Raw genomic sequence first — 21,049 nt, 5'->3', positions numbered from 1 at the left:
GGTGGATGATTTTTCTGATATGTTCTTGGATTCGGTTGGCCAATATTTTATTGAGTATTTTAGCATCGATGTTCATGAGGGATATCGGTCTGTAGTTCTCTTTCTTAGTCATATCTTTGTGTGGCTTGGGTATCAAAGTGATTGTAGCCTCGTAGAAAGAGTTTGGCAATATCCCATCTGCTTCTATTGTGTGGAACAGTTTGAGGAGTACTGGAATTAGCTCTTGTTTGAATTTCTGGTAGAATTCTGCAGTGAAGCCATCTGGCCCTGGGCTTTTTTTGGTTGGGAGGCTTTTGATTAACAGTATAGGTCGATTTAAACTGTTTATCTGATCTTGATTTAATTTTGGTAAGTGATGTTTATCCAGAAAGCTGTCCATTTCCTTTAGATTTTCCAATTTTGTGGAATACAGGTTTTCAAAGTATGACCTAAAGATTCTCTGGATTTCCTCAGTGTCCGTTGTTATATCTCCTTTTCATTTCTGATTTTGTTAATTAGCATGCTCTCTCTCTGCCTTTTGGTTAGTTTGGCTAGAGGTTTGTCTATCTTATTGATCTTCTCAAAGAACCAACTCTTTGTTTCATTGATTCTTTGTACTGTTTTCCTAGTTTCTACTTTGTTGATTTCGGCTCTCAGGTTGATTATTTCCTGGCGTCTACTCCTCCTTGGTGTGTTTGCTTCTTTTTGCTCTAAAGCTTTCAGTTGTTCTGTCAATTCTCTAATGTGACTTTCCTCCAGTTTCTTCATGTGAGCACTTAGTGCTATGAACTTCCCTCTTAGCACTGCTTTCAGGGTGTCCCATAAGTTCGGGTATGTTGTGTCTGCATTCTCATTAGATTCTAGGAAGTCTTTAATTTCTTTTTTTATTTCTTCCTCAACCCAGGAATTGGGAGTTATTCATTTTCCACGCAAATGTAGGTTTTCTGCAATTCGTATTGCTATATAATTATAGCTTTAATGCATGGTGGTCTGATAAGATACAGGGGGTTATTTCAATACTTTTGTACCTGTGGAGGTTTGCTTTGCTGCCAACTATGTGGTCAATTTTAGAGAAGGTTCCATGTGGCACTGAGAAGAAGGTATATTCTTTTGTGTTTGGATGGAATGTTCTATAGATATCTGTTAAACCCAGTTGTGTCATAACTTCTTTCAGATCCTTTGTTTCTTTGTTAAGTTTCTGTCTAGTAGTTCTGTCCAATGGTGTAAGGGGGGTGTTGAAGTCTCCTACTATAAGTGTGTGTGGTTTTATGTGTGGTTTGAGCTTTAGTAATGTTTCTTTGACAAAGGTGGGTGCTTTCGTATTAGGGGCATAGATGTTCAGGATTGAGACTTCATCTTGATGGACTTTTCCTGTGATGAGTATGAAATGCCCTTCTTTATCTCTTTTGATTGCTTTCCGTTTAAAGTCTAATTTGTTAGATATTAGGATTGATTTGTACCCCAGCTTTTTTCTTGAGCCCATTTGATTGGAAAATTTTTTCCCATCCTTTTACTCTGAGGTATCGCCTGTCTTTGAAGTTGAGGTGTGTTTCTTGTAAACAGCAGAAGGATGGATTCTGTCTTCGTATCCATTCTGTTAGCCTATATCTTTTTATGGGTAAGTTAAGACCATTGACATTTAGGGATATTAATGTCCATTGTTCATTGGTTCTTCTTTGTTTTGGGTTTATTGTTGGTGGTATCATTGTGTGTGGGTTTCGCCCTCCTGTTTCTTTTTGTGTTTGGTGAAATTAGATTAACTACTGCCAGTGTTTTTGTGAGTGTAGTTATGTTCGTTGGGTTGGAATTTTCCTTCCAGAGCCTTCTGTAGTGCTGGATTTGTTGATATGTATTGTTTAAATCTGTTTTTGTCGTGGAATATCTTGTTTTCTCCATCTATAGTGATTGAAAGTTTTGCTGGGTACAGTAGTCTGGGTTGACATCCATGCTCCCTTAGTGCTTGTAGGGTATCTATCCAAGACCTTCTGGCTTTCAGAGTTTCCATTGAGAAGTCGGGTGTGATTCTGATTGGTTTGCCTTTATATGTTACTTGGCCTTTTTCCTTTGCTGCTCTTAATATTTTCTCTTTATTCTGTAGATTTGGTGTTTTGATTATTATGTGTCGGGGGGACTTCTTTTTGTGGTCCAGTCTGTTTGGTGTCCTGTAAGCTTCTTGTACTTTCATAGGCATATCCTTCTGTAGGTTGGGGAAGTTTTCTTCTATGATTTTGTTGAATATGTTTTCTGTACCTTTGAGCAGTGTTTCTTCACCTTCTTCTACACCTATTATTCTTAGGTTTGGCCTTTTTACAGTGTCCCATATTTCCTGGATATTTTGAGTTAGGGTTTTGTTGGACTTGAGGTTCTCTTTGGTTTATGTAAGTATATATTCTAGCGAGTCTTCAGTAGCTGAGATTCTCTCTTCCATCTCTTGAATCCTGTTGGATATACTTACATCTTTAGTTCCTGATCGTTTATCCAACCTTTCCATTTCCAACATGGTCTCATTCTGTGTTTTCTTTATTGTGTGTATTTCAGCTTTCATGCTTTGAACTATTTCAAAAGCTTCCTTCACTTGCTTGGATGTTTTTTCTTGGCTTTCTTTAGATTCTTTAAGAGATTTATTTATTTCTTGAATTTTTTGGTTTGTCTTTTCCTCCAATTCATTTAATTTTTTGTTTGCTTTCTCTTCTATTTCTTTAAGGGATTTTCTTGTTTCCTCTTTAAAGGTCTCTATCAACTTGCTGAGATAATTTTTGAGGTCCATCTCATCTTCATGCTCTGTGTTGGGCTTTTCAGCTCTTGCTGGAGTGGAGTCCCTAGATTCTGGTGGTGTCATATTGGTCTTTCTGTTGTTGAGTGAAATCTTATTCTGTCTTCTCCCTGTCTTCTTTTAGTGGGTGCAGGTGGGTTCTCTCTATCTCCTCTTGTGGCCCAGTGGTGTGTGGGGCCTAGGAATTCAATGTCCACAACTCTAGATGATCCTGACGCTCCTGGTAGTCTCCTCACTAGTTCCTAGTTCCTCGGAAGAGTGGGGTGCTAGCAGATTTGGGGCATGGGGAGCTCCTCCCTGCCTGGGCGTGTCTGGCCCAAGCCCGCAGGCACAGGCGGGGTTGGGAGGATTGGGGTGGGCAGAGTGTGTGCTGTTCTGGCCTGTGGTCGGGAGCGGGCAGAAACTCACTCACCCAGTTCCAGGTCAGTCGGCGGAATGGAAGAATGGGCTATTTTTAACTTTTTATTGTTGCAGCTAGTTCATTATTACCTGCCAGTCTCAATATCTGGTGTTCTCCCTCCCTCACTTTGACTCTAGAGAACACCTGTGTCTCCTCTCTGTGGTGCTCACTTTCCTTCTTCATTGCTTATTCAAGAACAGGGCTGGATAGGGTTCTTCCTCACTCTTAACAGCATCCATTTTGGTTTTCTAGGGGAATAAGAGTATAAAAACTTTATCTGAGTTTTTTGAGGGGGTGGTGTTTTGGTGCTGGTGACTGAACAAGTACTCTGACACTGAGCTGTACCCAAGCACTGTATACTTTGATTGCTCTGTCCTTCACAATGTCCTATTGAACCTATACTGCTCTACTGCCTGCCTCTTGTCCTTTTACTCTGTATAAAGAAAATAAGGGAGTTTATTGGTATTTGTTAACGCTATTTCTTCTGCCATGTCAGCATTTCCATAGACTAGGAGAAATAACCCACATAATGCATAAAAAGCCTACTGAATATTAGAGAATGAACAAAAGGTAGCACCACCTCCCAATGGTAGCAATTAAGTTATTTCAAGTTTTGACCAAACACAATCATACACCGTAGTGTACATTTTTTTTGGGGGGGGGAGTCGAATCAGTTTACTCTTTTGTATAATCTGTCTACATGTAATTATAACTTTCTTATTGCTATCTAAAATACTACTGTATGGTTGGAAATAGTTGACCACTAGAGTTCTTGTCTGGTATTTATGAAGCCTTAGGTTTGAGGTATCACACATTCTATTTTATGTTATATTTATGTTGTATTTAAAACACCATAACTTTTGTTTATTATTTTGTTGTTATTTGGAGTGTTTTTTTGTTGTTTTGTATAGTGGTTTGGGTTTTTTTTTTTTTTTTTAGAAGCAGTCTCCATAGCTCCAGGCTGGCCTTGAACTTATCCTGCCTCAGTCTCCCAAGTGCTAGAGTTATGGGTATATTCTACCACACCTAGCTTTCTTGAAGTTGACTTATTAGAGATATATGGTCTTTTGATCCTCACTTTAGACTTTCTCAGAGGCCATCACTATTTCATAATGGTGGCTTAACACAACAGATATATCTTACCAAACGGTTCTAGTCTCCTGTCAGGACATTGGCAGTATTGGTTCTTTCTGAAACTTTTGGATTATATGTTCGTCCCTCTGTCCGGCTCCTAGTGGCACTTGTTTGCATTCCTTGGCTAGTCTTCTCTCCCTATTGAATGGCCTTATCCTTGTGTCTGTCTCAATTCCCATTCTCCTTTTTGTTCTAAAGTACTAGTGGTTTCATTTAGGAAAGACCCTAAATTTACAATGATCTTACTCAAGGTGTTTAGTTAGTTGCACTTTCAAAGACCTGCTCATACTGACCTGGAGAGCTGGCTCAGTGGCTAAGAGCACTGAGTATGCTTCCGAGGGACCCAGGTTCAATTTCTAGCACTGATCTGGTCTCATAGCCATCTGTAAATCCAGTGCCCAGGGATCCAATGCCCTCTTCTGGTTTTCAAGGGCACCAAGCCCGAGTATAGTACTCAGACATATATGCAAGCAAAACACCAATACACAAAATAATAACAAAGACGTTATTCTCAAATTTCATGTACAAAGTTAAATTTACATGTACAAAGATTAAGACCTTTGTACTCTTAGTCTTTATTAGTTCAGCTCAACACACCTAATTGTGTTGTTTGGTTTGTTCTAGCCTATGCATTTCATGGAAGTTGTTATGTGTGTCTGTAAGTTTGATAAGGACCAGAAAGATGACTCATCAGCTAAAAACATTTGCCACAATGACTAATGACCTTAGTTTTGTTCCTTGGAACAAATTCATATGTTAGGAGAAAACTGACTCCTACAAACTGTCCTATGACATTACACATACCCCATGGTACATACATGTATACAAACACAATGTAATTTTTTAAACCATAATAATAAAAAATAAGTTTTACTAGATTCAAATTTTTTTATGTATTTATTGCTTCTTCCAGGATGAGTGCCACATAAGGAGATGATTAGTCTCTTATTAGGAGTCAGAATGGTAATTCACTGAATAGGCACTGGAAATGATATACTTTAATTCTAGCCATTCTTTCTCAAGCCCATTCTCATCTGGCATGGTCCCACCACTGTTTTCAAACTAAATAGATTGAGGTCACTTCTGGCATCCATTCCACTAAAGCCAGGATATGTTCTCAACCCAGAACCTTATGTGACCTCTGTCTGACAACAAACACAGTGGTTCTCTGATTCTTCCGGTCAGTTCTTTTCACTGGGCCTCTAAGATTTTGCTCTCATCCCTCTGAGTATATAAGTATATAATGATTGTGAACACCTTGAAGTGGATTTTAATGATAACAAGAGATAGAAAGGTGTCACACACTAGAAGCAGCTCACAGTAATGATGTAGTTGTCCTTGGAGTTGATAGCAGGAAGTGAATAGGGATGGTCAAGGAACTTGATGCATTTTGTTAAAAAGCCATTTAAGCCTGGTGTGGTGACACACATCTGTGACCCCCACTCCTCAGAAGGTTAAGACTGAAGGATCCAGAGTTCAAGGCCAACCTGAACTACATAACAAGATTATATCAAAAGAAAAATACTACTTGATGGGTATAATACTTGATGGGACACATATAGTAGTCCCGTCCTTCAGGAAGACAGAGAAGGGGGATCAAAGCAAATTTGGTCTACGTAGTGATTCCCAGACCAGGCAGGGTGACATAGACTCCTTGTCTCAAATATAACTGAAGAAACAACTAAAAAGCCTTGTCATTGAAATATTTTTATTTTTAGCAGATGTGCCTGGCAAATGTATCTTGCACTGCTATTTTCTGGATTTGTCTCATTTCTTTCAGAATGGCAGTTCGGAAAACTCTCCTCCCCCCTCAGCCTCCTGATGTGGCTAGTCCTCGAGTAGAAAGCTCTATGCGGAGTGCATCCGGATCACCTAGGCCTGCAGGGTGAGCTCATGTATTATATCACTCTTACTTTAAATTATGTATCATTGTGTAGCAATGTTTTATGTGACCAGCTTCCAATGATTTCTTTTTTCTTTTCTTTTTTTATTTTTGGTACCTCTTTCCAAAAATGGCTTTTCCAGCTTCATGACCTGGGCAACTTCTCAATCTCAACAATTACCAGTAGTAATATTTATAGAATAAACACACTCCTAATAGCTAACATCTACCTTATAGCATCCTAGTATACTTAAATCAAATGCTTAAAGCACATAACAAAGAGTCTGCCTCATAATAAACACCCAGTTGTTCCTTTGTTTTATGGCATCATGGGACAGGAGAGGTGGCTGTAAGCTGCCTGCTTCACTAATTTAAACACCTGAGTTCTGAGCCTCAGCAGCAGCCACATAAAAGCCAGACACTGGATGCTAGGTAACAGCCGATCTTGGAAGCTTCCCAGCCAGCTAGTCTAGCCCCAAGGAGCTTCAGGTTCAGTGAAGAATCTTATCTCCAAAAAGGGGGTTGGGGATGGCTGGAGAGATGGCCCAGAGGTTAAGAGCACTGGCTGTTCTTCCAGAGGATCCAGGTTCGATTCCCAGCTCATATCCATCTGTAACTCCAGTTGTAGGGGATCCAATGACCTCCTCTGGCCTCTTAGGACACTCTCAGCCATGTGGTGTATTTATATACATGCTGGCAAATATTCATACACACAAAACTGAATAAAATGTTTTTAAGTAACAGAAATAATTAAGAAAGGCCTGAAGCTGTGCAGTGGTGGTGTGTGCCACCACTCACAGCACTCAAGGTGAGACAGGAGAATCCCTTCTGTACTGTAATTCCAAAAGTCATGTTGAAATATTGGGAAAAAAATCATCAGACAAGATAAAAAAAATATTTAAAATGTGAAAAAAAAATAAAGTGCAGTTAGAGAATCGTTTCTGTCCATGCGTTTTAGACCAGTCTAGTCAACATAGACTGTACTGTGGGGGTGGAAGGCATGTCTTTTGGGCTGGGGGTGCAGCTTAATAGTTGAATACTTGCCTGAAATAAATGAAGCCCCGAGTTTGACCCCCAAATCCCTCAAAAGCTAAATTGTTGTTAAGCTTTTAAGATTCATTTATTATGTATACAGTGTTCTGCCTGCATATATCCCTATAAGCCAGAGAGGGCATCAGATCGAATTACCGATGGTTGTGAGCCTCCATGTCATTGCTGGGAATTGAACTCGGGTCCTCTTGAAACCAGCCACTCCTCTTAACTTCTGAGCCATCTTTCTAGCCCCAAAATTAAAACTTTAAAAATAAAAAGGTAGGGTAGCAGGGCAGTGGTGGCACACACTTCTAATCCCAGCACTTGAGAGGCAGAGGCAGGCAGATCTCTCTGAGTTCAAGCCCAACTTGATCTATAAATTGAGTTCCAGGACAGGCTCCAAAACTACAGAGAAACCCTGGCTTGAAAAACCAAAAAAAAAAAGGCAGGGTCATGGAAGAGACTTAAGTGAGTAAAGATGACCTATCAAGCCTGTTGGCCCACATAGTATAGAGAGAATTGATCCTGCAAGTTGTCCTCTGATTTCACATTTGCACCATGACACTTGTGTGTTGCATGCGTGCCCGCCTCTCCCCCACATAACAGTAAATCAAAATTTGAAAATATGTAGCTTCTGGAAAGATGACTTAGCAACTTAGCACCCACATCTGCTGCTTACAAACATCTGTAACTCCAGTTCCAGGGAAACCGACTACTTCTGGCATGCATACACATACACAAATGAAAAACAGATAAATCTTTTCAAATTAGTTAAATAAAAACAAATCAATTAAAATTTAAAAATGAAAAGTTGGAGATGATATGGGGTATGTGTGTGTTTGTGCATGTACATATTTAAAGCATAAAGTCAAAATCATCCTGTTTCCCATCTGCTTTACCAGTCCTGTTCCCACAATAATGATTGATAACACTTTTAATAGTTGTTCTTCCATGCCTTGTTCTGTTTATGCACATAGGTAAGTTGGCTTTGAGCATCGGTCTTGATGTTTCCCAGGCTTGTCTCCAATGCATGGGGTCAAGTGATCCTCCTACCATAGCCTCCCAAGGAGCTGGGGCTACACATATCCACTACCTTACACAGAACTTTGATTTGTTTGTTTGTTTATTTGTTTTTCAAGACAGGGTTTCTCTGTGTAGCTTTGGAGCTCCATCTGTATGCCAGGCTGGCCTGGAACTCACATCCACCTGCCTCTGCCTCCCGAGTGCTGGGACTAAAGGTGTGTGCCACCACCACCTGGCTTAGATATGCTTTTTAAACCTCATTTAGGAAGAAAATTTATATCAATTAATACTTGTATCAAGTATCATTTTAGGATCTGGAGACATAGTCTACTAACTAAAATAGATATGTTTACACTCCATCAACCTTGTTTCTTTTACATGTGAGAAACATGGGAAATCTACCCTCTTAATCCCCAAAAAGCACCAGAGTAAAAAATGGAGCCAAAAGTGGCAGAATGAGCCGGACGTTGGTGGCGCATGCCTTTAATCCCAGCACTCTGGAGGCAGAGGCAGGCAGATCTCTGTGAGTTCGAGGCCAGCCTGGTCTCCAGAGCGAGTGCCAGGATAGGCTACAAAGCTACACAGAGAAACCCTGTCTCGAAAAACAAAAACAAACAAACAAAAAAGTGGCAGAATGAATAGGTAGTGATTTACAGAAAGATTTCTAGAGCAGAGATTTTAAATAAGGAAAAAATATATACATATACGCTCACTGGTGTTGATTGTATCAGGAAGAAGAAAAAGCAAAGACCAAGACTGGTGGAGGGATACTAATAGTTGTCACTGTGGACCTTTGTGCAGAATTATAAAAATGTCTACCCTGTAAGGTGAAACTGTACAAAGTGATTTTCAGCAATTGAAAAGAGTGTTTTGGGCCAGGTGTAATACACACCTTTAATCCAACTCTCAGGAGTCAGAGGCAGGTGGATCTTTGTGAGTTCAAGGCCAGCCCAGTGTACAGAGCAAGCTCCTGGACAGCTAGGGCCACACCAAAAAAAAAAAAAAAAAAAAAAAAAAAAAAAAAAAAAAAACCCTGCATGGGAAAAAACACAGAAACGAAAACAGTGTTTGGGAGATGGGTCAGTCATTGTAATGTTTGTCAAACAAGCATGAATACCTGAGTTCAATCCCCAACATGCACATTAAAGCTAACAGTAGTGATGACATACCTGTATTCCTAGCACTGGGGAGTCAGAGACAGGAAGGTTCCTAGGGCCTATTGCAGAGCCACTGTCAGCCAAGTCAGTGCACTCCAGGTTCAGTGAGAGACTCTTCTCAGAATAGAATATAAGGAAGAAAACAACTAAAGTTGACCCCTGACTTCCATGTATATGTTTATTCATATGCATGCTCAGGCACACGTGACATCATGCAAAGTGAAGACTGCCTAGATACTAGGAATATAAAGACCATCAAGGAAAACTACTAGCCTAATGTAAGAGGGAGAGTTGCACAATATAGTTTAGAGCTGGGCATGGTAGCTCATGCCTGCAGTCCCATCTCTGAGGAGACTTGCCCTAGTTCTAGGCTAGTCAGAGCTATCTAGTAAAATGCTGTCTCAGAAAAATACAAGGGACTGAAGACATGGCCAAGTGACTAGGAGTGTGTACTGCTCTTGGAGAAGATCTGAGTTCAGTTGCTAGCACCCATATCAGGCAGCTCACAACCACCTGTAACTCCTATTCCAAAGGATTGGATGCCTTCTACTGTGTTTGAAACAGGATTTCATCCTTGTCCCCCATTGTGTGCCACGTTAGGTGACTCATGAGGTTCCAGGGGTTCTCCTGTCTCTACTTCTCATCTCACTGTATGAGCACTGATGTGGCAGGTTAACTGCATCCAGCTTTATGTGGATTCTAAGGATCTGAATTCAGATCTCAAACTTGAAAAGCCAGCACTATATACCTGAGCCATCTCCTCTCCTTTTTTCCCCTCTCATGTTAAAGTAGGTTCTCACTGTGTAGTTCAGGCTAACCTTGAACTCACAGTTTTCCTTCCTAAGCCCCTGTAGTGCTTTGATTACAAACCAGTACAACAGTGGCCAGCTTTGTACATTTTGGAGTTTATCTGCAACTAATCCTAGGGCCTTGAGAACGCTTGTCTTTTCTTATCTTTTGAAACTTTGCCATTTGCAGAATTTCTTCTTTACAGAAAATTTGGCATTTAAGAAAATTCATGTGAGGGCTTGATCAAAAGCACTTGCTGCTCTTGGAGACTACCCAAGTTCAGTTCCCAGCACCCAGGTTAGGTGACTCACAACTGCCTGTAATGCCAGCTCTAAGGGATCCAGTGCCCTTTTCTGGCCTCTGCAGATACTTGCATACATGTGCACAGACATATAGGGGCACATGGGCACACACACACACACACACATATACCTAAATAAATCATTTTTAAAAGTCGGTACATGTGAAATGTGAGTATAATTATAGTTTAAAAGGAAAACTCCTTTTTTGATGGCACATGCCTTTAATCCCAGTACTTGGAAGCAGAGGCAGGAACATCTCTTAAGTTTAAGGCCAGCTAGAAATACATATCGAGATCCTGTCTCAAAGAAGGAGAAAAAATTAAAACTGCAACAACAACATACATATTAAAATTTCATAGTCCTTAAACAGTATGTGACTCCAAGTGATTTCTTTTTGAATGTTCATTGTTTTCTAATTAAATTGAATTACTGTATATAAAAACTTAGCAGGAGCCAGGCATTGGTGGCGCTCACCTTTAATCCCAGCACTCTGGAGGCAGAGGCAGGCGGATCTCTGTGAGTTCGAGGCCAGCCTAGTCTCCAGAGCGAGTGCCAGGATAGGCTACAAAGCTACACAGAGAAACCCTGTCTTGAAAAACCAAAATAAATAAATAAATAAATAAATAAATAAATAAATAAATAAATAAATAAATAACAGGATAGGCAGTGTTGCTTGTTTTTTGTTTTTGTGGTGTTGGGGATTGATTGAACCTAGGGCCTTTAACATGCCTGGCAAACACATTAGCACTCAACTGTATTCCCAGCCTTATACAAGCTATTTCAAAAACCTGAATTTTGAACCAGGTGGTACTGGCACATGCCTTTAATCCCAGCACTCTGGAGGCAGAGGCAGGTGAATCTCTTGAGTTTGACACCAGCCTTGTCTACTGAGTGAGTTCCAGAACAGCCAGGGCTACACAGGAAAACCCTGTCATGAAAAACAAACCAACCAACCCTGAATTCTGAGCTGGAGTATAGCTCAGTGCTAAAACATATTCTTAGCCTGCTTATGGCCCTGGATTCAGGCCCCGATACCGTAAGTAAAGAGCTATTTCTTTTTTTTCTGAGTTAACTTAAGATGAACATGTATGATTAAAGAGTAGAGTATCAGTAGGGTGTGCTCTGTAAAAAGAAGTAAACACCCCTCCTTCAAGATGTTTCATGGTAAGACAGTTTTGTCTCAGTTGCTACATAATGCTCTCTTTCTGTGTTTCAGTGCCAAACCTAAATCCGAAGTGCATGTGTCTATAGCCTCTCCAGTCACAGTGTCCTTGGAGACCATATCCAATCAAAATGCCGAGCAGCCTACCATTGCAGTTCCACCAACTGCCCAGCAGCCTCCACCAGCCATTCCAAGCATGATTGCAGCAGCCAGTCCTCCATCCCAACCGGCCATTGCTCTTTCAGCCATTCCTGGAGCAGTCCCCGTCACTCCACCCATCACTACCATTGCTGCTGCACCCACAACATCAACACCTGTGGGTGGCAGTCTTTCCGCTGTTCTGGGGCCTCCCGTTCCTGAGATCAAAGTAAAAGAAGAAGTAGAACCAATGGACATCACGAGGCCTGTTTCCAGTAAGTTCATTCACAGATCACTATTTGCAGTCCCCTTCCTCGTTCTCTCCTATGACTGTCATCCAAGAAACCCATCTCGGGTGCCAAGGCCACTCTGGAATTTTCCAGTGTGAGCTGCCAGCCTGTCTTTCCTTCATATCTAGGAAAGAAAGAATACCTTTGAAAAGATTGTCTTTCTGTGACTTATTTTTACATGTATTTATGTGGACACACATGTCCTATAGCAATCATAAATGTCAGGACAACTTGTGGGCATCAGTTCTCCTCACCACATGGACCCAGGGATCAAGCTCGGGTCATCAGGCTTGGCTTTACCTATTCATCCATCTCATAGACCCCTTGAAAATTAAAGGTGTTTTGCTGGGTTTTTTTGTTTTGTTTTGTTTTGTTTTTCGAGACAGGGTTTCTCTGTGTAGCTTTGGAGCCTATCCTGGCACTCACTCTGGAGACCAGGCTGGCCTCGAACTCACAGAGATCCACCTGCCTCTGTTTTTTTGGCTTTTTGAGACAGGGTTTCTCTGTGTTATAGCTCTGGCGGGCCTGAAACTTACTCTGTAGACCATGCTGACCTGGAACTCACAGAGATCCACCTGCCTCTGCCTCTCAAGTGCTGGAACTAAAGGTGTGCACAACTAGGCCCAGCTGCTCTTTTGCAATTTTAATTCTGAGCTATAATCATAAAAGAAATACCCTAATGTGCATCTTTCAATGTAGCTTCCTTTTGCTGATTGAGAAAATATTATTTAAAATGATTTTAAAGTGATCCTAGCTAAGTACTGTTAATGTACAATACCTATCAGGTTTGGTTGTTTCATTATGTAATAAAATAAGACATGATCTTCAAAATACTCTCTTCACAAAAAACATGATTAGTAAAAATCTTAAAACTGTTTGTTATCCCTTTCCTCTTCTCTTCCTGTCAACTCAATTTCCAAATTGTGAGAGTCTGTCACTTTTTATCTCCTCCATCTTTATACGAGTATGGACATTTTATGTGTGTATATGTCTGCGCACCATGTGCTTACCTGTTGCCCTCAGAGGCCAAGAGGGGCGTCAGATCCTCTGGAACTGTTGTGAGCTGCCATGTAGGTGCTGGAAAGTTTGTCTCAGGTCCTCTGGAAGAGCAGCCAGTACAGTAGGTACAGCCTGAAGAGCTGGTTGCCCATCATGACCCTGAGAGACGACCCCCCAGTGGACCTTTATACTCCAGGTTCTTACTCCTCAGGCAGTGTTGCTTTCTTGACCTGGGTGTGGTGGGTCCACAGGATGACACCTGCAACTTAGTGTTTAAATGAATATCCGTAATGCTGACTGGCCCTGTAGCAGAGCCTCTCTTAGATTCCTTAAAACTCTTTTGGGGACTCATTACATAGTCCGGTATTGACCCCTTGGCCCTGGGGTTAGTTTTGCTAAGAAGAGAAATGAAAGCCTGGGTGAAGGGTATGGCCAGTTGAACAGCACTCGGATCCCATTCCAGTCAGGTGGCAGGCTTATGTACAAGGCTCCCCTGTTCACAACATCCTCCAGTGGCAGTTCCAGAGGCAGTGAGTGAAAGGTAATTGCTACTTGCCTCTATTTTGCTTGATACATTAAGGATGTGCGTACAGACTATTAAGATCCTCCACTGGGCAAGAGAATCCATCACTGCCATGTGAGACGGGTAGCAATTCATCTTCCCTTGTAGATAAGGAGCTTTTCCTGGTCTGGCCTGTACAGCCAGAGATAGGAACCTTATAAACATACTCTGGCAAGTCTTATTTACCCCATCTTCATTCAGTAAGGGCTAGCATGCAGTTTATTCTGATGGAGTTAGGGTCCCATCCAAAGGAAGCGGTGCCACTTGAGCTACAAATGCCCTGCCATGCAAGTGGATTGTAAGTTTAACCCATTTTACTCAAGCTTTGAACTCTCCATAACCATTTTTAATACACCTGATTTTGAATATTATATTTAGCAGACTTCAAGTTTACTTTTAAACTTGTTTTGAGTTGCCTACTTTAGGATAAACTTTGACAATATATATATAAAGGATGCCTTGATTACCTTCTATTCAACAATTTACAATAAATTAGTAAATCTCACAAGATTAGGATTTTGTAAACTAGGATAATTTATCCCTTTTAACATTTTGAGCCTTGGGCTGGAGAGATGACTCAGAGGTTAAGAGCACCGGCTGCTCTTTAAGAGGTCCCCAGTTCAATTCCCAGCAACCACATGGTGGCTCACAACCATCTATAATGAGATCTGGTGCCTTCTGGCCTGCAAACATACATGCAGGCAGAACACTGTATACATAAAAAATAAATCTTAAAAAAAAAAAAAAAGATTTTGAACCTTATACTGAATTGAAACGTTTAGTACCAAAGTAAACTTTTATTTTTTTTAATGATTTTAATTTTATGTGCATTGGTGTTTTTCTTGCTTGTATGTCTATATAAGGGTATTGGATTCCCTGGAGCTGCAGTTACACAGAAAATTGTGAGCTGCTGTGTGGGTGCTGGGAGTTAAATCTGGGTCCTCTGGAAGAACAGCCAGTGCTCTTAACCTTTGAGCCATCTCTCCGGCCCCCAAACTAAATTTTAAAATATAAATACAGTCCATCAAGAGTTTGGAAACCTCACTCTCCTGGTCCTTGTATAGTGTACTTTTACAAAATTGAAATTAGTTTGACAGATTTTTTTTGTTGTTTTTTTTGTTTGTTTGTTTGTTTTTGAAACAGTGTTGTCCTGGAACTCACTCTGTAGACCAGGCTGTCTTCAAACTCACAGAATCCACCTGCCTCTGCGTCTAAGTTCTGGGATGACAGATTTTTTTTTTTTTTTTACATCATTTTATCACAAAGAACATATTACAGAGAAGAGTAAACTTAGTTTTTATAAGGAGACACATAAACCAAAATGGTGTATAATTAATTCTTACTACAGTTCTTGTTAGGACTCCAAGTAGCTAAAGCTTAAAGATAGCAGGGACATAAGTGACTAGATAGACATCTTTAAGTCAGTTAATGTGAATAGGCTGTTAGAACCTTAGGAACATTAACAGATTTTAACAATTGAATATGTTGTCTTTAAGGTTTTTTGTTTGTTTGTTTGTTTTTTAAGATTTTATTTATTTATTATGTATACAGTCTTCTGCCTGTGTGTGTGTCAGCAGAGGGCACCAGATCTCATTCAAGGTGGTCGTGAGCCACCATGTGATTGCTGGGAATTGAACTCGTGACCTCTGGAAGAACAGTCAGTGCTCTTAACCTCTGAGCCATCTCTCCAGCCCTGTCTTTAAGTCTTATCCGCCATGGCCCTGTATAGACGGACTTTCTGGGACGTGGCTGCAAGCTTTAATGGTTTTATTTTTATTTTTATTTATATAATTCATCCTACCTAAAATAATTCAGTTCCTCTTTATTTATTTGAAAAAAGATCTGTATTCTAATTATGGTTTCCCCTCCCCAAATTCCTCCCAGATCCACACCCTTTCTTGTTCTATCTTGAAAACAAATGGGCAACTAAAAAAAAGACAAGAAAATAATAATAAAATAAGATTAAAACACAAACAGGAAAAAAAGAGCCAAAGAAAAAGCAAAGAAACATATAGATGCAGAGACACACATTAGCAAACACAGAAATCCCAATAAGACAAGATCAGAAACCACAATTTATAACCTGGAGGGATTAAAATATGAGACAGACAGACAGATCCAAACTTACCATTGAGTTAGATTTATGTTGGCCATCCATGCTGGGAATGGGACCTTATCCTGGAAAGTGGCTTATATATGCCCAGTGAGACTACATTGGAGAAAACTTTTCTTTCTTAGCAAGTGGCAATAGCTTCTGGGTTAGGAATGGGGCTTGTGTCCACTTGCCCTCAGCTCTGGGACCCCATCTGGCTTCAACATGTGCATGCTGCCTCAGTCTCATCCTCTGTAGTGTGAGTTCATGTGGGTGGCAGTCCTGTTGTGTCTAGAAGGCATTGTTCGTTGGAGTCCTGCATCCCCATTGACTCTTACACTCTTTCTGCTTCCTCTTCCCAAGAGTTCCCTGAGCCCTGACAGGAGGGATTTGATGGAGATTTCCCATTTAGGGCTGTTTCAAGGTCTCTCACTCTCCGTGTACTGTGTGGCTGTGGGTGTCTGTATTTGTTCCTGTCTGCTTCAAGAGGAAGTTTCTCTGATGATGGTTGAGCAAGACACTGATCTATGAATCATGAGGGGGCATTTCATTGCTTTGTTGCCAGTATGATCATTTTCCCTTAGCTGCATTGGTGGACACACTGCCTGACCTCCCACCCCCATTCTTAGTTTTGCTAGCCTGTGTACACTAGTTTCTGCAGAAAATGTTGAGATACAACTTGCATACAACTAGCTGGGAGGAGTACATAGGTACTCAAGTTAGAGGCCAGAGATCTTGCCTATCCTTGCCTACTTTCCTGAAAGAATATTAACATTAGCAGGCATAACTGGAGTTACAAAGATGGCAGTTGGTTCTGCTTAATATTACCTGTGAACATATTGTTAAACCATTAGGCCTCAGGCCTGGCAGTGGTGGCATGTGCTTTTAATCCCAGCACTCGGGAGATAGAGGCAGACGGATCTCTGAGTTTGAGACCAGCCTGGTCTACAAGAGCTAGTTTCAGGGCAGCCTCCAAAGCCACAGAGAAACCCTGTCTCGAAAACCAAAAAAAAAAAAAAAAAAAAAAACCCACCACATTAAGCCTTGTAAGTTTCTGGGTAAAACTTACAGAAAGTGTAAGACAGTATTTACAATGTATATAATGTGTAGTTATTATAACTAGCATGAAATTGATGTTTACAGCATTGAACAAAATTTAGTTGGCCATGATGTTGTTATTGAGAGATTAGTTAGTTACTTTAATTTTAAATATCTTTATACCATAAGATAAGTAATAGTTGTCTCTAGTGGAAATAGTTTAATCTTATTGGTCCTCAAATGCACAGTGCCTTCTTCCTGGGCTGTTCTATTGTTCTCCCTGTCACAAGTCAGGGGCCTGCCTGACCTAGGATGGGATTTAGAGGAAACTTGGAAACCCTCATGCTTGGGTATGAAGTGGGGTTGTTTGTTTGTTTGGTAAGCAAAGGCAAGAGTATTCAGGCTTGGTGGGACAGAAACAAAAAGCAGACCACAGGCACAGACACAGTGATCCCAAGAACAGAAAGAATGACCTATCTCAGAGGCAGGCTTGGAATTCAATAGGAAGAACAAGCATGGCTGCTGTCACCAGTCTCCCACCCAAGCAGTGCAGGTAAAGGCCACTGAGTTGGGGACCTGAACTTACCAGTTGGCAAGGCTGCCAGGACACCTAGGGTCTCAGTTCAGATAAAGAAGGGGAAGGACTGATCCTCTCTTATACTGCAGCTCCTCTGGTGGCCAGACAAAAATATTAAAACCTGTGTCCTAGGAGAACCAGAAGGAATTGATCAGTTTTGGTGTTGGGAAACATAGTGGACTTTCCAGGACTCCAGCCCCAGTATGAGAATCATGGAGTCCTGGCATGTCTCATGAAGTGCTTCAAATGCAACAACCCACCAAGCTCAGGAGACCCAGAGCAAGCCTGAGCCCCTTGAGGGGTAGAAATCTCACTGAACCTCTAAATGTTCCTAATCAAGTCAGAGAATGCCACTCAATGAAGGACAGATTAGGAGTCTTTTATTTGCTGGGGGTAGAGAGCAAGCTAATGCCAGGAAGGGCTTGCAACTCTAGGAAAGGCAAGGCAGAGCTTATAAAGCCAGAAACAGCAATTATATCACAGAGGCAGGTGAGGGTTTGAAACACAAGTTTAGAAAGGGTCAGTGCAGTTGATTAAAACAGTTTTTTGCTTGTTGTGCAACAGTGGACCTCCCTAAACTGCAGGTTCAGCTGCATGAGAATGCTGCTCAACAGGGCCCTAAGGGCAGGTGGGTGGAGCCTGAGATAAGCTAGCTAAACTAGTACAAAATGGAGTTGCTTTGGGCATTTCAGTAGGTAAAGGAATGAAGTCAAGAGGAAGGTTTGGAGTTTTGTTTTCAGGGCCTAGCTTGCATGCATGTGTTAGTGAGGCACTCCACCGCTGAGCCATGCCTTCATTCTAAGTTGTGTTTCTAATGAAATGGTATTTGAGGTTGCTTAGTCTTGTTTCTTTGTGCTTATAATGGAGCAGTAAATTATGACAGGAAGGAGTAGTGGAGAAAATGGTTGAATTTCTTGGCCATGAAACAGGTAGGCACGACAGGGTTCTACACTCTTTATTAGAATATCCACCACAGTGACTAGTGGGACTGTGGTTATGAGAGCCTCAAAATGTGTGGATGCCTGAGGGTGAAGTGAACTTTCATTCTAAAAGCAAAACTTTTCCAATGAGTTTATATTTTGGAGCCTGCCGTGGGTGGGGTTGGGCAATTCCTGAGATGCTGACACAACATTTTTCTGTAAGCCTTATGCATTTTTTGCCTTCAGATTTGTAACAATAAAACTATTTGTTTTTAGAGACAGGGTTTTTAATGAAACAATATTGGAGTTTATTAAAAGATTTAAACATAGTCCTAAATATCAGATTAATAGAGAAAGTAACTTAGAGAAAAATGTTGTATACACCCGGGTTTGGGTTCGGGATTCTGAAGAGATTGTCATGCTTAAGTGACTTTACATAACTTCATGTGTGTGACTTAGGAGCTAACATTAGTCAGAATGTTGCAAAGGAACCTAAATGATCATAGGGTGGTTCCTAGTGTGCCTTAAGGCAAAAAAAAAAAAAAAAAACCTTGATTTTTGGAGAATTAAACTAGGTTTGGTTTGGTTTGGTTTTTGCTTATTTTTTAGAGACAGGATCTTACTGTGTAGATCTGGCTGTCCTGGAATGCACTGTGTAGATCACGTTACCTTTGAACTGGGGCATGTTACTACTCCCTGCAAAAAACCATTCTCTGTAACTTCGTTGCTGCTGAACAGGAAGGGGCACAGACCATGCCTATCCAGAGGAAAATCTCTACCTGTCTGATCTCAGGGATAGAGGAGAAGGCTTCAGCTTGGAGAATGGAGGGTCTTTCTGTGTTACTGTGAACATCTAACTTCGTAGACCTGGTAGATTGCTGTGGCTGATCCTAACGCTAACCCAGGATAAGATAAAGCAAAGTTTCTCAATCATGAGAGTCCTGAGAGCAAAGATGTTAGTAATGATCGAAATCACTAATGCTTGAGACAGTGGAGACACCCTTAATCCCAGTATTCAGGAGGCAAAGGCAGGAAGAGCTCTTGAGTTTGAGCTAGTTTGGTCTATCTAGTGACTTAACAAGCCAGCCAGGGCTACATGGTAAGTAAGACCCTGTTTTTTGGTTGGTTGGTTGGTTTTTTGTTTTGTTTGGTTTGTTTTGGATTTTTGAGCAGGGTTTGTGTAGCACACCAAAGAACAATTTTAAGAAGGAATCCAGGGCTAGGGAGAAGGCTCAGTGTTTAAGAACACTAGCTGGTCTTACAGAGATCCTGAGTTAAATTCCCAGCAACCACATGGTGGCTCACAACCGTCTGTAATGAGATCTGGTGCCCTCTTCTGATGTTCAGGCAAACATGCAGGCAGAACAGTATATATATATAACAAATTAAATAAATAAGAAATCCAATGATGAGGTAATTTAAAAGGAAAACAATGTAAAGTTGTATTTCATTGACTACCATAGCAACAGTGCCTAAGAGGAAATCAGTGAAGCAAGCCAAAATATAGTAATATTAACAACTGCTGTTAGATGTGTAGTGTTGGGAGAGATGTTGGGCCTCAGCCCCCAGGGGGTCTCCGTGAGTTCATAACTACAGATGCATCCTGTTTTCTAGTCCTGAATTACAGCCCGGGCCTTGCCCCGCTGTCATCAAAAACATAAGCTCTTACACCTGGGATTTTTCCACTGTGTCCTAAGTCTGTATATAAGGCTGCTCCCTCCCTGGAATAAAGACAGACACACATAGCACAAGCAGCTGAACGGCTCTGCTTTCAATTAAATCAGTACAGATAGAAGAGATTATTATTATTATTATTATTATTATTATTATTATTATTATTATTATTCACTGGGGTACAGAAATCTGGTCCAGTGGCTCACTGTCTGTAATGCCAGCTAATTTTTAAAAAAGGAAAAATAAAAAATTAGTCTTTTAATAGTTTACAGGTACAAACGGCTTTGTCCTGAGTATATTCTTGAGGCTGTGGAGAATCAAAGGGTTTTATTCTAGGAAATCACTTAAGTTCTTTCCATTTGGGTGGAGTGACCCTCTCCTTCCAACAGTGCATCAGAGACGACTGAAGCAGTCAGCCTTTGTTGGAAGAATGATAAAAGAGAGTGGTCACAGGACAAACAGTGAAATAAAAAGTTGGGATCTTAAGCCAGGCAGTGGTGGCACACACAGTTTTTCCCAGCACTTGGGAGGCAGAAGCAAAGGGATCTTCAAAGCCAGCCTGATCTACAGAATCAATTCTAGGACAGCCAATGGGAGGGCTAATAGGCAATAGTTCTTTGTGAGGTCCAAGGCTTGCTAGAAGCCACTACTCAATGGAAATTCCTGGAGAGTTAGTGATTAAGATAGATGTGAGGCAGTTTGCAGTTATTAGTAACAGTGATATATAGGATATGACTGTTAGAAGTGAGTAACAGTAGCTAAATATAGGAAACCTGTTCATGTAAGGTAGAATAAAAATGAAAATTCAGGGAGGCAGAGGCAGGTGGATCTCTGTGAAATCGAGACCAGCCTGGTCTACAAGAGCTAGTTCCAGGACAGCCTCCAAAGCCACAGAGAAACCCTATCTCGAAAACCAGAAAAAAAAAAAAAAAGAAAAGAAAAGAAAGAAAAAGAAAATTCAGGTGAACCTGTGCAATTGGGAAGCCCTTGCTATATGGTCCACACTAGTTCAGAATAGCGCTAAGTTTCTCAGTGCCTGGTAGATAGTAGGAAGCAGCTCACAACTCCTGCCTAAGAGGATTTTATATACTGCCAGGCCCATAAGAAACCTCTGTACTTGTTAGCC

The 21,049-nt window shown here is 40.9% G+C and overlaps 1 protein-coding gene across 2 annotated transcripts in view; it reads left to right on the top strand.

Annotated features, from left to right (window-relative positions):
• The window catches only part of Sap130 (Sin3A associated protein 130), a 64,549-nt gene that overhangs the window by 37,281 nt on the left and 6,219 nt on the right, over positions 1-21,049 (top strand). For both annotated transcript variants that reach the window (XM_027400652.1, XM_027400653.2), the window contains exons 15-16: positions 6,067-6,171; positions 11,688-12,046. In XM_027400652.1, the coding sequence (XP_027256453.1) occupies positions 6,067-6,171; positions 11,688-12,046 (464 nt within the window). The remainder of the gene's footprint in view (positions 1-6,066; positions 6,172-11,687; positions 12,047-21,049) is intronic.

Source organism: Cricetulus griseus, chromosome 2 (assembly GCF_003668045.3).
Source record: "Cricetulus griseus strain 17A/GY chromosome 2, alternate assembly CriGri-PICRH-1.0, whole genome shotgun sequence".
In the NCBI taxonomy this organism is placed as follows: domain Eukaryota; kingdom Metazoa; phylum Chordata; class Mammalia; order Rodentia; family Cricetidae; genus Cricetulus; species Cricetulus griseus.
The sequence above is the reverse complement of the archived record's forward strand: the minus strand, read 5'-3'. Positions and strand labels throughout refer to the sequence as shown.